We start from the raw sequence: 12,290 nt of genomic DNA, 5'->3' as shown, positions 1-12,290 counted from the left end.
CCCGTTTCATTCACAAATTGGCACTGTATTGTGCACCCGCAGGAGCGTTCAGAATAAATAGAAACGATCACGCTATGCTGTTGGCTATGGTCTATCTTTTCCATTTCTGGCACTTTTTTAATCCTGTCCATACATATTTGGGTGTGGATAAACTTACATTATTCTGAGCTGGAAGGTGACATGTTGGTTAAGGCACTGGACCCCATATGACTGAGTCCATGGTTCAAGTCCTGGATCTGCTGGCTTGAGAAATATGTCTGGCACATGTGTGTGCATGCCCAAAATCTTGAGAGGAGAATGGAGGAGAAGGGATTGCAGTGTGGCCATCCCCCTGGAGATTATTAGTTCCTCACTTTTCCTCTCTCTTCAGTGTGTTCACTGTCCTTATGGCAAAGATCTAGTTAAAAAAAAAAAAAACTTGCATTATTCTAGTGTAGTGTCTTATGGCAAGTACTGGGGAAAAAACAAAACAGCCTATGATGCCACGGCACACCACAAGACATCCATCCATCCTCCCGCCCCTCCTCGCTTACTGACTAACTCACTTTACAACCTAGCTATGGAATGGGACTCATTCAGCACGTGAGGAGTGCCTTTACTGAGACCCAGTTTGAGGAAAGTAAGCCTTGGGCATTCTGTATATTCGGAACTGATTTTATTGACAGAGACTGCAAATAAGGGAGGAAACTGCAGTTTGATTTCGAAGGAGAGTGGTTCCGCCTATCAGAACCTGAACATCATGGGTGAGTGAGGGCTATGAGTGTGAGTGAGCCTGTATTGGTTAGTGAAGTACTGTTCTAGTATCTTGTTAGTCGGTGTCAAAGGGAAGCTTTCGTTGTTTCACAATGTATTAGGTACACAATGTGAGGGTAGAACACGTTTTTGCTGTTGTTACCACAAGGCTTCCTCTCGCAGGGACCCTTTACCTCTGTTAAGAGGGAGAGAGAAAAGTAAACCCAGTAGCAGTCCAAAGTTGATGGCCGACCAGATGATCGGCTTGAACTAAGAGCGCTGGGGAGGGAGAGGGTGGGGCTGGAGACTGCAGTCCCGGGGCTTAGCGAAATGGGAAATTCTGCCCCACGCTTGTCTCCCCTCCCCTCCCTGTACACAGGGCTCATGGGGTGGGCAGTCTTTTCATGCTTAGATTCTTTAAAAATTGGTAGTCTCTCTGAGAATGCTTTTCTTTGCTCTCTTTTTCAATGTTTAACAGTTTTAGTTTTAAAGCAGCCCTCTTCTTCTTTTAGCATTCAAGGATGCTATGTAAGTCGTGCCCCAACTATTGTAAGGAAACACTGTAGATTTCAGCAACTCGAATCCTCCCCAACCCCTACAGAGTTAGAAATATACCTTTGAAACAGTCATTCTCACTCAAGAGTTGGTTTTTGTTTTCTCCTTTTTTTTTTTTCTTTTTTCAGGCCCACTTAAATATGAAAGTCCCTCTTAATCAATTTTTACCCCAATATTACAAAGATATTAAAATCCCACTTGGGCTGGCTGGTAGTGTGGTGGTTAAGGTGGCTGAATCCCATGTGGCCACCTGGTTGGTTTGAGTCCCAGGCCTCATGCATGCCCGAAATCCCAAAAGGGGAAGAGATTGCGGTATGGCCATCACCCCTGGAGGGGGCTTTCTCGCTTTCTCTCTCCCCCACCTATCTCTCTCCCCAGTGAGTGCTTGCAGCCTATAGGGAAAAAAAAAAATAATCTCACCTAAAGTTGCAACTGTTTCCAGAGAAAGAAGTTTAGTGATGTTGGCATATACCTCACATTGGCAGCTGGCATGTAGATGGTAGACAGATTTAGATACCTAGCAGGAGGCAGGTAAGCTACAGGAACGCTGAGTTGAACCCCGGGAGTTCTGAAGTTTGCTTGCTGGAGTGTTTAGAGGGACAAATAAATCTTTCAATCAGCAGACTAGTAAGTGCTGCAAACGTGACTTCCCCTTCCATTTGTCTCACAGCTTCAGTTGCATTCTTCCACGAGCTCAGGTTTTATCTGAGGGATGTCTGTAATACTGACTGTGGAGAGAGGAGCTCCTGTTGGAAGACCCAGGAACTTTGTCCCCAGAGTGAGACTTCTGGGTGGCAATGCAGTGGTCGGGGATGGACTGTCTCCCAAGGGAACTGGCTGCAAGATCTCACACGATGCTTCAAAGATCGTTAACAACGATCTCATAGGCAGCCACTGGAAGCGTATTCATTAACTCTTTGGTTGTTACACTAGTATTAGTGTAGTCTATCTTCTGTAGGCAGTAAGGGCATTTTTGATTAAAACTATTAAAGGCCAATTTCTGTTTCTTGCACTCTTTTCCAGAAGACTGGTTCTGTACATGGAAGCCTCCTAGGTCTGGAGGCGGAGTCTTTGTAACGGGCCATCCGCGTGCATGCTTGGTTTTCCACCCTCGGGGGACGGTCCCCAGTCCTGACCATCTAGGGCTCGTACATTGTCTGCATATATAGAACTATACTTCCTAGTAATAAAATTTCCTTTTCATCTTACTCCACTGTAATTAGTGCTAAAAGGCATTTATTGTAAAACGCAAAAATACTAATGAATAGAAATGTTCCAAGAACAGAAGTCTTGCGTGTTTTATCTTCATCGGGCTTCATCCATTTTAATTAGAGAAAAGGATGGTGAACACTGTGACAGGAGTCTGGAATTAAAATCATTAATTGATGTCAAGCTGAAGAGAGACTGTTAGCATGAATTTAGTGACAGCAGGAAAGAAATTAACCCTATTACTTTATTTAGTATATTCCATTATGTTGTGTATTATTTTCTAGGCAGGTCAAGGCAATTTCATTATCATAATGGAAAAGATTTTTTTTTTACAAAAGGAAACGTGTGAATATTTATGTTTGAACATAACAAATTGGAATGATAAATTCTTTAGTAACTTATTTTAAAAGTCTTGATAAAGGTTTTAATTGTTGTTTCCATTTTTCTTTTTTTTTAACATTTCAAGGATAAGGAAATAAGGCATGATGATATCTATCAATGTTCTTTGTACATAATTTAAATCTCAAAATAGGTCTCTTGTTTATAACTAGGATAGACTTACTGAAATGCTTACAGCCATAGGCAATTTATTTCTTTTGCTAGATCTTGGACTAATCAGTTACTTCTGTCATTGTGGAGGTTTGGCCGAGATAAAAAGATGGCCAATGCCACACAGTCCCTCAACTGTTCGGAAAATGAATGACCCTTACATGTTAGAGAAAATGTGCGACCTCGGGGTCACAGCCAAAGAACGAGGGATGTCCCTTTATAGCCCTGGCCATCTGGAGCCAGCAAGGCCTCACTGGAAGTTACTTCCTGTCTTACAAGTTTCTGTAAGGAACCATGCTATTTTATCCAGGGTACCAAAACTGTTTTCTCCTGATCCAAAATATTTTTTTTCTGAAATAAATGTTTTTCGTGAAGAATGAAAATATATAACATGTCAGTGTAACTTTCGGGTTATCAAATCACATAGTAAAGTCACTGCCTTATTTTTCAATCCTTTCTGTGCGTTGCTCTGAAACCCACAACACACAGAGCACAGTCCTGGTTTTGAAGATCATTTTTGCAGCTCCATGGGCACCTTAGTGGCCTCCTTAGCCTTCGTTTCTGGGACGAGCTTTACAACGCTCAGTGTGGACCGGCCTTCCCTCTGTGGCCGCGGTTTGCCGTTGCTTTACCCTGGTCTTCCTCACCAGGTGAAGCCGCCGAGGTGGAAAGGAAGGATACAGAGTTTGGGAACATTGGGGATAAAATTCATTGGTGGTGACAAGATGAGCAATAAAAATATAATTTCTTATAGTAATGGAGTGGCAGAGGGAAAAATATCAGTGTTTTTAGAGGGTTCTACAGCAGGAACTGTAATATAGAGACTGGTGACAGTCGTGATATGCAAATTGGGGAAAAGAAAGCAATTATAAGCTGTCCTTTATAAACCGTGACTCATGTAAGTCTGAAAAATTGACTTGTTAGATATTGACCCCACTGGACCAGCACATGCTCTAGTGGTTCAGGAGCTAATCTCCCCCATGGTGGACTCAATTTCGAATCCCAGACCTGGTGGTGTAAAAATCACCCCAGGTGCCTGTGCTTGCCTGCCCAGAATCTCAGGGGAGGATGGGGGAGAAGGTATTATGGAGTGGCCATACCCCCGGGAGGGATGATTTCTCACTTTCCCTGTCTCCAGTGAGTGCTAGCACACTATGGCAAAAAACTTAAAGAAAGAAAGAAAGAAAGAAAGAAAGAAAGAAAGAAAGAAAGAAAGAAAGAGGAAAAGGAAAAGGAAAAGGAAGAAAGAAATTGACCCCCAATGAATATTATTTTCTGTATAGTTTGGAACAAAAATGCATTCAATCTAGGGGCCATCCGTAATATAATGAAGAGGATGTTCAGGAAGCTTGGGGAGATCACGCAGGCTTTGCCTTCCTCGGGAAGAGCTCTTGTTCTCTTTCTCTCCTAACTGGCTTTCTTATAAGGAAATGTGCCTTCCAACATCAGCTAGCTGGGGCATCTTTACAGGTAGTGAAGTGAGCTTCATATGCCATGGGGTTTTGTTCATGTATAAATTCATTTAAGTCATCCCCTTTGATTGTTGGAAGTTCTCCAAATTCATGACTTTCAGCTTTTATACTTATCTATTTGCTGTATTCTTCAAAATTTGTTCCGGTTCCCGAACTGCAAGATTTACATGAATGCCCAGTTACTGTGGATTTTACCTATCATTAATTAATAAGGTGATTGGCTGACAGTGATCACATTTAGTATGAAAGCCTGTTGTCAGATAAGTAATCATAATTGAGGTTGAAATTAATATCCCATTGAGTTCAAGAAAGAACTCGTTTTCCCCTTTCTGCTAGTTTTTTGTTTTTTGTCCTGGCTGAATCCAGAGTCACAGTATGGTACAAAGAATAAATTACTTCCCCACATATATGAACTTTCCATCACGGAGATCCAGCATTTAGAGGTAATCTGCTATTGTACTACCTTTCTTGACTGTCATAATTGCTCTTAAGTTGATGAATGGAGCATAATAAAAAAATCTAGTATGATTTCAGCTAAATTTGACATTAGAATTTGAGTTGCTGTATCTCTGATGGATATTCTGTGTGTAGGACTCATATTTATTAGCACCTAAGAATCTTCTGGTAAAGATTTCCAGCCTTCCATTATTCTCTTATAAGAAAGACATTGGCTGGACTCAGGCAATATGGACTCTAGGGAGGCTTTGGAAACAGGAGAGGCGTTTTGCCACCCGATGGCCAGTGATAGTGCTTAATCACACGTGCCAGGCAGCGGTGGTGCTGGAAGTCCTGTGCAGCAGCAGGCTATCCCTAGAATAGCCCTGGACACTGGCTAAGAAACCCTGAGCTGTGTGGGTTGAAATAGCCCATTTTGGGAACCAGCAGTTAGCGTAATGGCTATGTCGCTGGCCTCCCACGTAGTCAACCGCAGTTCGCGTCCCAGACCCGGTGGCTTAAAACTCACGCTGGGCGTGTGTGCCCAAGATCCTGAGAGGAGAATGGAGGAGAAGGGATTGCAGTGTGGCCATCCCCCCGGGGGGGGCTTTCTCGCTTTCTGTCTCTCTCTCTCTGTCTGTCTGGCGAGCGCATGCGTCTTATAGCGAAAACCTCTCCAAAAAAAAAAAAAAAAAAGCCCATTTTGTGCTTGAGAAATAAGGAAAATGAGAGAAATTTGACCTCCACAGTTAACATTAGGAAAAGACCAGAGTGATAGTGCTAAACTATTCTAGATAGATCTCAGAAAAGAGAAAATGCAAATTTTTTCCTGTAATTTTTTTGACTTTAAAAGTGTTTTTCTTGGAGTCAGCAGGTGGTGTGCTGGTTGAGGTGCTGGACTCCCACATGGCTGACTGCAGTTCAAGTCCCAGAACTTGTAGCATGCTTTTTCACTCCCTTTCTTTCTCTCTCTATGCTTCTCTCAGGTCAAACCGAGTAATAATAATAAATAAGTATAAGTAAAATTAAATAAGTAATTAAAATAAAGACAGGGCTGCTCCATGTCACAGACTTCCTCCCACAGCCCCCTAGGTGGGAATATAGGTACCTGCCACCACAGGTCTGCCTTGAGCTTGAGATCCTCCTGCTTCAGCACCCCCAGGCCACTGGAATCATGGGCCCACGCTGCTTTGCCCAACCCTCAGGTCGGAGTGGGAAGTGAGCCCGGGCTCCCACAGGGCCCCGGCCTGCAGAGCACGGCATCTTGAGGGTATGAACCACAGTGGCTGGGCAAACAAACAAAGAGAAACACCCTTTTTACTTTAGACTCACAGGAAGTTACGAAAGGTGTACACAGAGGGCGTGTATACCCTCCGCTCAGTCTCCTTCGATGGCCACCTCTCACAGAGCCCTCGCAGGAAGTCGACCCCAGGAAGCCGTGTGGGTACAGGGAGTGTCTGCGGGCCTCTGTCCTCTGACCACCTGTGTAGAGTGATGTCACCGTCACACAGGTTTTCCTAGAACCCCTCTTTCCCCACCATACCTAGCCCCCGGTAGCCACTACCCCGTTCACCATCCCCGTAAGGGTCTTTGGGAGAACGTTCTCTAAATGACGGTGGCCATTTGAGATTGCCTGTTCCTGCACATCGCGTAATGGCCTCGGGGTGGATTTGAGCTGCGCTGTTGAGTTCGCTTGTACTGGCGAGTGGTATTCTGAGGAACCAATGTGCCCTCGTCTGTTTAAACAGTCACCTTTTGTAGAATATTTGGGCTATTTCCCGTTTCTGAGTATTACAGATAAAGTGGCTACAAATTACGTGTACAGGTTTTTTGCATGAACACTTCAATTTCTTTGGGATAGATACCTAGGAGTCCAATTTCCAGAAGTGTATGCTTAGTTTTTTTATTTTTTCGTTTGTATTTAGGTTTTTGCTATAGGGCGCGTGTACTTTCCAGAGAGAGACAGTGAGAGGGAAAGTGGAAAGTCACTCCCTAGGAGGAATGGCCATGCTGCAATCCCTTTTCTTCTGTCCTTATGTGATTTGGGGCGCACATGTGCGCACACGCACACACACACACACACACACACACACACACACACACACACTCCTGGCATGATTTTCAAGCCTTTGGCTCTGAGACTTGAACCATAGCTGGCTGTGTGGGAGTCTAGCACCTTAACCACCATACCACTTCCTGGCCCAGATGTCCAGTTCTTAAGGCAACTGCCAGGCTGTTTTCCAGAGTGGCTATACCATTTAATTATAGATGATGTTGACCATTTTTCATGTCACCCATTTGGTCCTTTTCAGAAATGTCTCGTGTCTATTGCTCATTTTCTATTTGTTTGTCTTTCATTGTTGAATACCAATTATGTCATGTGGCCGTGAGTCTTTTGTCAGATGTGTGGTTTGCAAATATTTTCTCCCATCTCGCAAATTGAAACGTTCAGAGGATAACTTAAGTTTGATGACTTATCATTTATGTACATATTTTATGAGTAGTATTTTGTCTAAGAACTCTATCAAACACTAGACTTCAAAGATATTCTGTTCTCTTTTAAATTTTCATCGTTTTATGTTTTACATTAAAACGTGTCATCCGTTTGGAGCTGAGTTTTGTATCCGTTGTGAAGTTCACGATCCGTTTCTTTGTTTTTCCCTTTCGATGGCCACTTGCTCTGGCACCAGTTGTGGGAAAAGACCGTAAACGATAGTCTATTTTCCCTTGAATCGTTCTTGCCCAATCGTGAGAAATCAGTTGGCCGTACTTGCTGGCCGTTTCTGGGTTCCCATTGTTCCACATGTCTGTCCCTCCACAGTCACCCGGGCAGCGTAGACCTGCTGTCGTGCATTACAGATCTTACAGTCCAGGGTGCGAGTCCTCCCAGCTCACCGCTGTTGCTCACCATCTGTTCAACTGGGCTGTCTTCTGTCACCTATAAATTCGAAACTAGTCTTGTCAGTAGCTACACAACCTTGTGTATATCTTTATAGGATTGCTTTAAACCTGTGTATCAATTTGGGGAGAATTGACTGATTTTGTACATCAAGTCTTTTCATCCTCAACCACAGCATGTCTCTCCAGTTTTTAGTTCACCTTTGATTTTTTCCAGCTGCATTGTGTAGTTGTTGGCATGGAAGTTCTGTCCCTGGTTTGTTAGATTTATGTTGGTGTACTTTTATATGTCTCTGTAGGCTCATAGCCACCCTTTAGTTTACACACACACACACACACACACACACACAATTTTTTTTAGTGGTTGTACATGGCATTGTGCTTTTAATTTCAGTGCCCATGTGTTCATTGCCAACATGGAGAAATGTAACGGATTTTTGTAGACAATTTTGGATCCTGTGAACTTGCTGAATTTGCATTTTAATTCTAGAAGATGCTTGTAGATTCCTCGGGATTTTCTCTATAGAACATCCTGTCATCTGCAAATAAGAGTTTGATCCCCTCGTCCCCAACTTGTGTGTCTTTCTCTTCCTTTGCTAGCTTCCTGCTTTGTTTAGAACTTGCGGCACCTTGTGATTTGCAGGGGAGGGAGCACACTGCCTTCCTGTCCCTGCAGGTAGGGAGAGGATGCATGTCCCTCCATGTGTGTGATGACACCTGTAAGTTTGCGGGAGATGCTCCTTATCACGTGTAGGAAGTTCCACTCTTCCTAGTTTCCTGAGGACTTTTCTTGTGATGAGTGTTGAATTTTGCCAAATGCTTTTTCTATGTCAGCTGATATAATCATGCGGGCTTTGTTTTTTAAAGCCTACTAACGTGGTGGATTACAGTGACTGATTTTTGAACGTCAGATCAGGCTTTCATTCCTTCAATAAACATTCGGCCATGGTGTACAATTCTTTTTATATGTTGCTAAGTTCTGTTTCCTAATATTTTGTTGAGCATCTCCACCTCTCTATTCAGGAGGAATATTGGCCTGTAGTTTTCTTTTTTTTCCTCCTCTTCCTTTTTTGATAATGCTGTGTTCATTTGATTTTGGTATCTTTTCTGGATTCTTTTGATTTTTATCTTTATGTGTCATTTATGTAGCAGAGGTCTAGCATGCGTATGTGAAAGAAACCCTTTGCAGTAAGATATTAAACTCAGTCTAAACAATTGCTTTATATAAATAAGACCATTGCTTTGAAGTAAACACTTCAATTGGTGAGTATGTAATGAAAACGTTTTCTATCAAAAATCTTCAGAATTCTGTTGAATGTTGTTTACTTCTTGATAACCAAGATCGACTTAAGGAATAAATTATGTCAGTGTGTAAGTTGAAGAGGACGTTGAGCCAAGTAGTAACTAAACATATCTTCAGTAAAAGCGGATATTTAGGATCTGCTTCTTAGTTGGAAAGCAGGCAAGTTTTGCTTCAGAATTTGATTGGACACCTGTCTTTCTGTCTTTAACCTCAGGATGTTCTAGTTGCCTTTGGAGCATATGAAATCAAAGCAGGTAGGGGGCAAGATATACTGCCTCCAGGAGAGTGGCCATGCTGCAATCCCTTCTTCATTCTCCTGGGATCTGGGCATGCATGCACAAGCACCCAGCATGATTTTTAAGCTGCTGGGTCTGGAACTTGAACCATGGTCAGCCATGTGGGAGTCCAACACCTTAACTATCACACTACTTGCTGGTCCCTATTCCTGGTGAATTTGTAAAGGTAGTTAATATCTAAACATTTATTTATTTATTTAAGAATTATTTTATTTAACTTATATATGTATGTATGTATGTATGTATTTATTTATTTATTTTAATGTGACAAGAGAGGGCCAGAGAGAGAGAAAGAGAGGGAAAGTGAGAAAGCAAGCCACCAGGTCCAGGACTCGAACCATGGTTGGCCATGTCAGAGTCTAGCACCCTTAACCACCATACCATCGGCCGACCCCAATATCTGAAAACTTAAACTTAAGATTTCAACTATGACTGATGTTACCAGTACAAACAAAAGCTGTCTGACGTTTTTATTTTTGAGCACCCATACATGACTTGACCATCTAGAATGTATATAACTTACGCCACCGATTTTCTGTGACTGCCTGAAATAAAATATATTTTATGATATATTTTGATATTTTCTCTATGCACTTCTTAGACAAGGAATAGTTTTCTCTTCCTTCAACTTTGTTTTCATTTTATAGAATTCAAGCCAAAACTCGAGAATTCAGGGAGCGACAGGCCCGAGAGCGTGACTACGCTGAAATTCACGATTTTCATCGGACCTTCGGCTGTGACGAAGACTTGATGTATGGAGGACTTTCTTCCTATGAAGGGTCCCTGGCTCTCAACGCCAGGCCCCAGAGCCCCAGGGAAGGACACACGATGGACGCTTTGTACGCGCAAGTGAAGAAGCCGCGGAATCCCAAACCCTCACCTGCCGACAGGTAGGCTCCGCAGCAATCGGGTATTGCCTCCCTGTCAGCTTTTATACAGCTTCTGACAAGGGCGTAGTTTGTTCGTCTGTCTTCAAACCAGAATTGCCTTTTATGAATGGCCTTTAAAAAGCTGTCGTGTCTTCAAGTATTGAGTTTACACAAATCGAAGCCTTGTGGAAGGAGGAGAGGTTCTGATAGCTTTTCTAATGATTTCAACGTATTTCATCTTGTTCTTAAAATGGTTTTAGACCTAAGAACCAACCTTTAGTTTATGACTCAAATAAAAAGCAAATGTGAAATTGCAACTCTTCTGCTTAAGCCACATTTCCTCTTACTGCTGGGGGAACCTCTAGTTGTGGTAATTAACCAGATGGGGAGTGACGTGATTTATTCCCATTATGATTTCGAAGGGCTGTTTTGGGGGGGAGCATAATTTTATATTATGAAGGAATTAGTAAATGAGAAATGTAGTATAGCCAGTCTTCAAACTGCTTGTTAACAGCTGCAGACCACAGATCTGAAATGTTTCTCCATCCAGCACCCAGGAGTACAGTGTTGATAGCTGTATGTATTTCAGATTTCAATCGACCATACAGGTATATATGTATTGGCTAGTCCTAGATTTTTCACTGGCAATATATATGTATTTCAAGAGGCTGTAAACATATTTAAAATTTTAACTAAAAGAATTTTAAGCAGATATTCTTCACCCCTCCACGTGTGTATTCGGGCACCATCCAGAGTTCAGCTCACACATCAAACCTGTCATCACCCTAAACAATGCCCTAATCCCGTCCTGTTTTATAATAATTTCTTCTCATTTTTGATAGGAGAGTTGGTCTTCGACTGTTAAAAATAGCAGGTTTCACTTAAAACCAGGGGTTCTCCAGCATTAGTGTGCATCAGAGTTGCTTCTTAAAACAGAGATTCCCCTCCGCCCCCAATTTTGATCAGTAAGTCTGAGGTGGAATCCAAGAATCATTTGTATTTCTTACAGTTTCCTGGGTTTGATGCTAGTCCCACTGGTTCTGTAAATTCACTAGGAAGACCTTTATGAAACCAGAGGTATTCCTGAATGCTTTCATCTATAGCATCCATGCATTAGTTACACATTAGTTACACATTTTGCAAGCAGTTCATATTTGACTTTTTTTAAAATAGAGGATTACAAATACAGCAGGTAACCCTCAGACAAATCCAGAGAAAATACTTTTGAAAATAATAAATGGAGGATCTGATCTTATTCCTGTCAGTTGATCATTCTGCCGTGTCTTTTTCCTTTTTTGTTGACTTTCCAGTTTTCTTTATTGTGTGATAAAAATCTATTTGCTGTTGACTGTAACAAGTGAATAATATAAGTTATCATAGGAGGACTGTGATTTACTTAACTCTTTTGGTATGGCCACCTGAAAGGTTCACATGCTTTCTAACTAACACAGATACGTCAGGATTGAAAGGATATGTTATTATCAGTGACGGTGACATTTTCTTTAAAAGCTTCCTACTCAGTTCCTGCTATACCTATGAAGCTGCTTGTAGAAGGTCGAACAGTGTGAATGGGCCCATTGGAAGTTATTTTCTGGGGAGAAAGAACACCAGGAATATTGGCATTGCCAGTTAGTCATTTTTGAAGGAACTGAAAATAGTTGGCAAATTATTAATCATTGACAAAAGTACTAATCGTTTTCAGCACCTTCAGCATCTAGTTTGAAGATCTGGAAAATAGTGAATGTGCTGGTAGCAGTTACCCGGGCAGCCCTGAAGTCCCGCCTGACCTCAGCCAGGAATCGGAAGGGATTTCCCCAGCTCCTGATTCCACAAGTTACTTTAAACTCTGCCCTGTCGGAGTCTAAATCTCCCCCGGAGATGTCTACAAATTGTCAGGAGTGCCTAGACACACACACACACACACACACACACACACACACTCTGTGTGGGCTGCAGCACCCCCACCATATCT

At 42.3% G+C, this 12,290-nt stretch overlaps 1 protein-coding gene across 20 annotated transcripts in view; it reads left to right on the top strand.

The window, feature by feature from the left end:
• The window catches only part of PARD3 (par-3 family cell polarity regulator), a 611,947-nt gene that overhangs the window by 425,380 nt on the left and 174,277 nt on the right, over window positions 1-12,290 (top strand). For 19 of the 20 annotated variants that reach the window (XM_006158308.2, XM_006158309.2, XM_014591497.1 and 16 more), the window contains one exon: window positions 10,097-10,339. In XM_006158308.2, coding sequence (XP_006158370.1) covers window positions 10,097-10,339 — 243 coding nt within the window. Of the gene's footprint in view, window positions 1-10,096; window positions 10,340-12,020; window positions 12,052-12,290 lie in introns of those variants that run through there. The other variant, XM_014591494.2, reaches the window with a different exon arrangement.

Source organism: Tupaia chinensis, unplaced genomic scaffold, assembly GCF_000334495.1.
Source record: "Tupaia chinensis unplaced genomic scaffold, TupChi_1.0 Scaffold000578_2, whole genome shotgun sequence".
NCBI classification, from domain to species: Eukaryota; Metazoa; Chordata; class Mammalia; order Scandentia; family Tupaiidae; genus Tupaia; species Tupaia belangeri.
The sequence above is the reverse complement of the archived record's forward strand: the minus strand, read 5'-3'. Positions and strand labels throughout refer to the sequence as shown.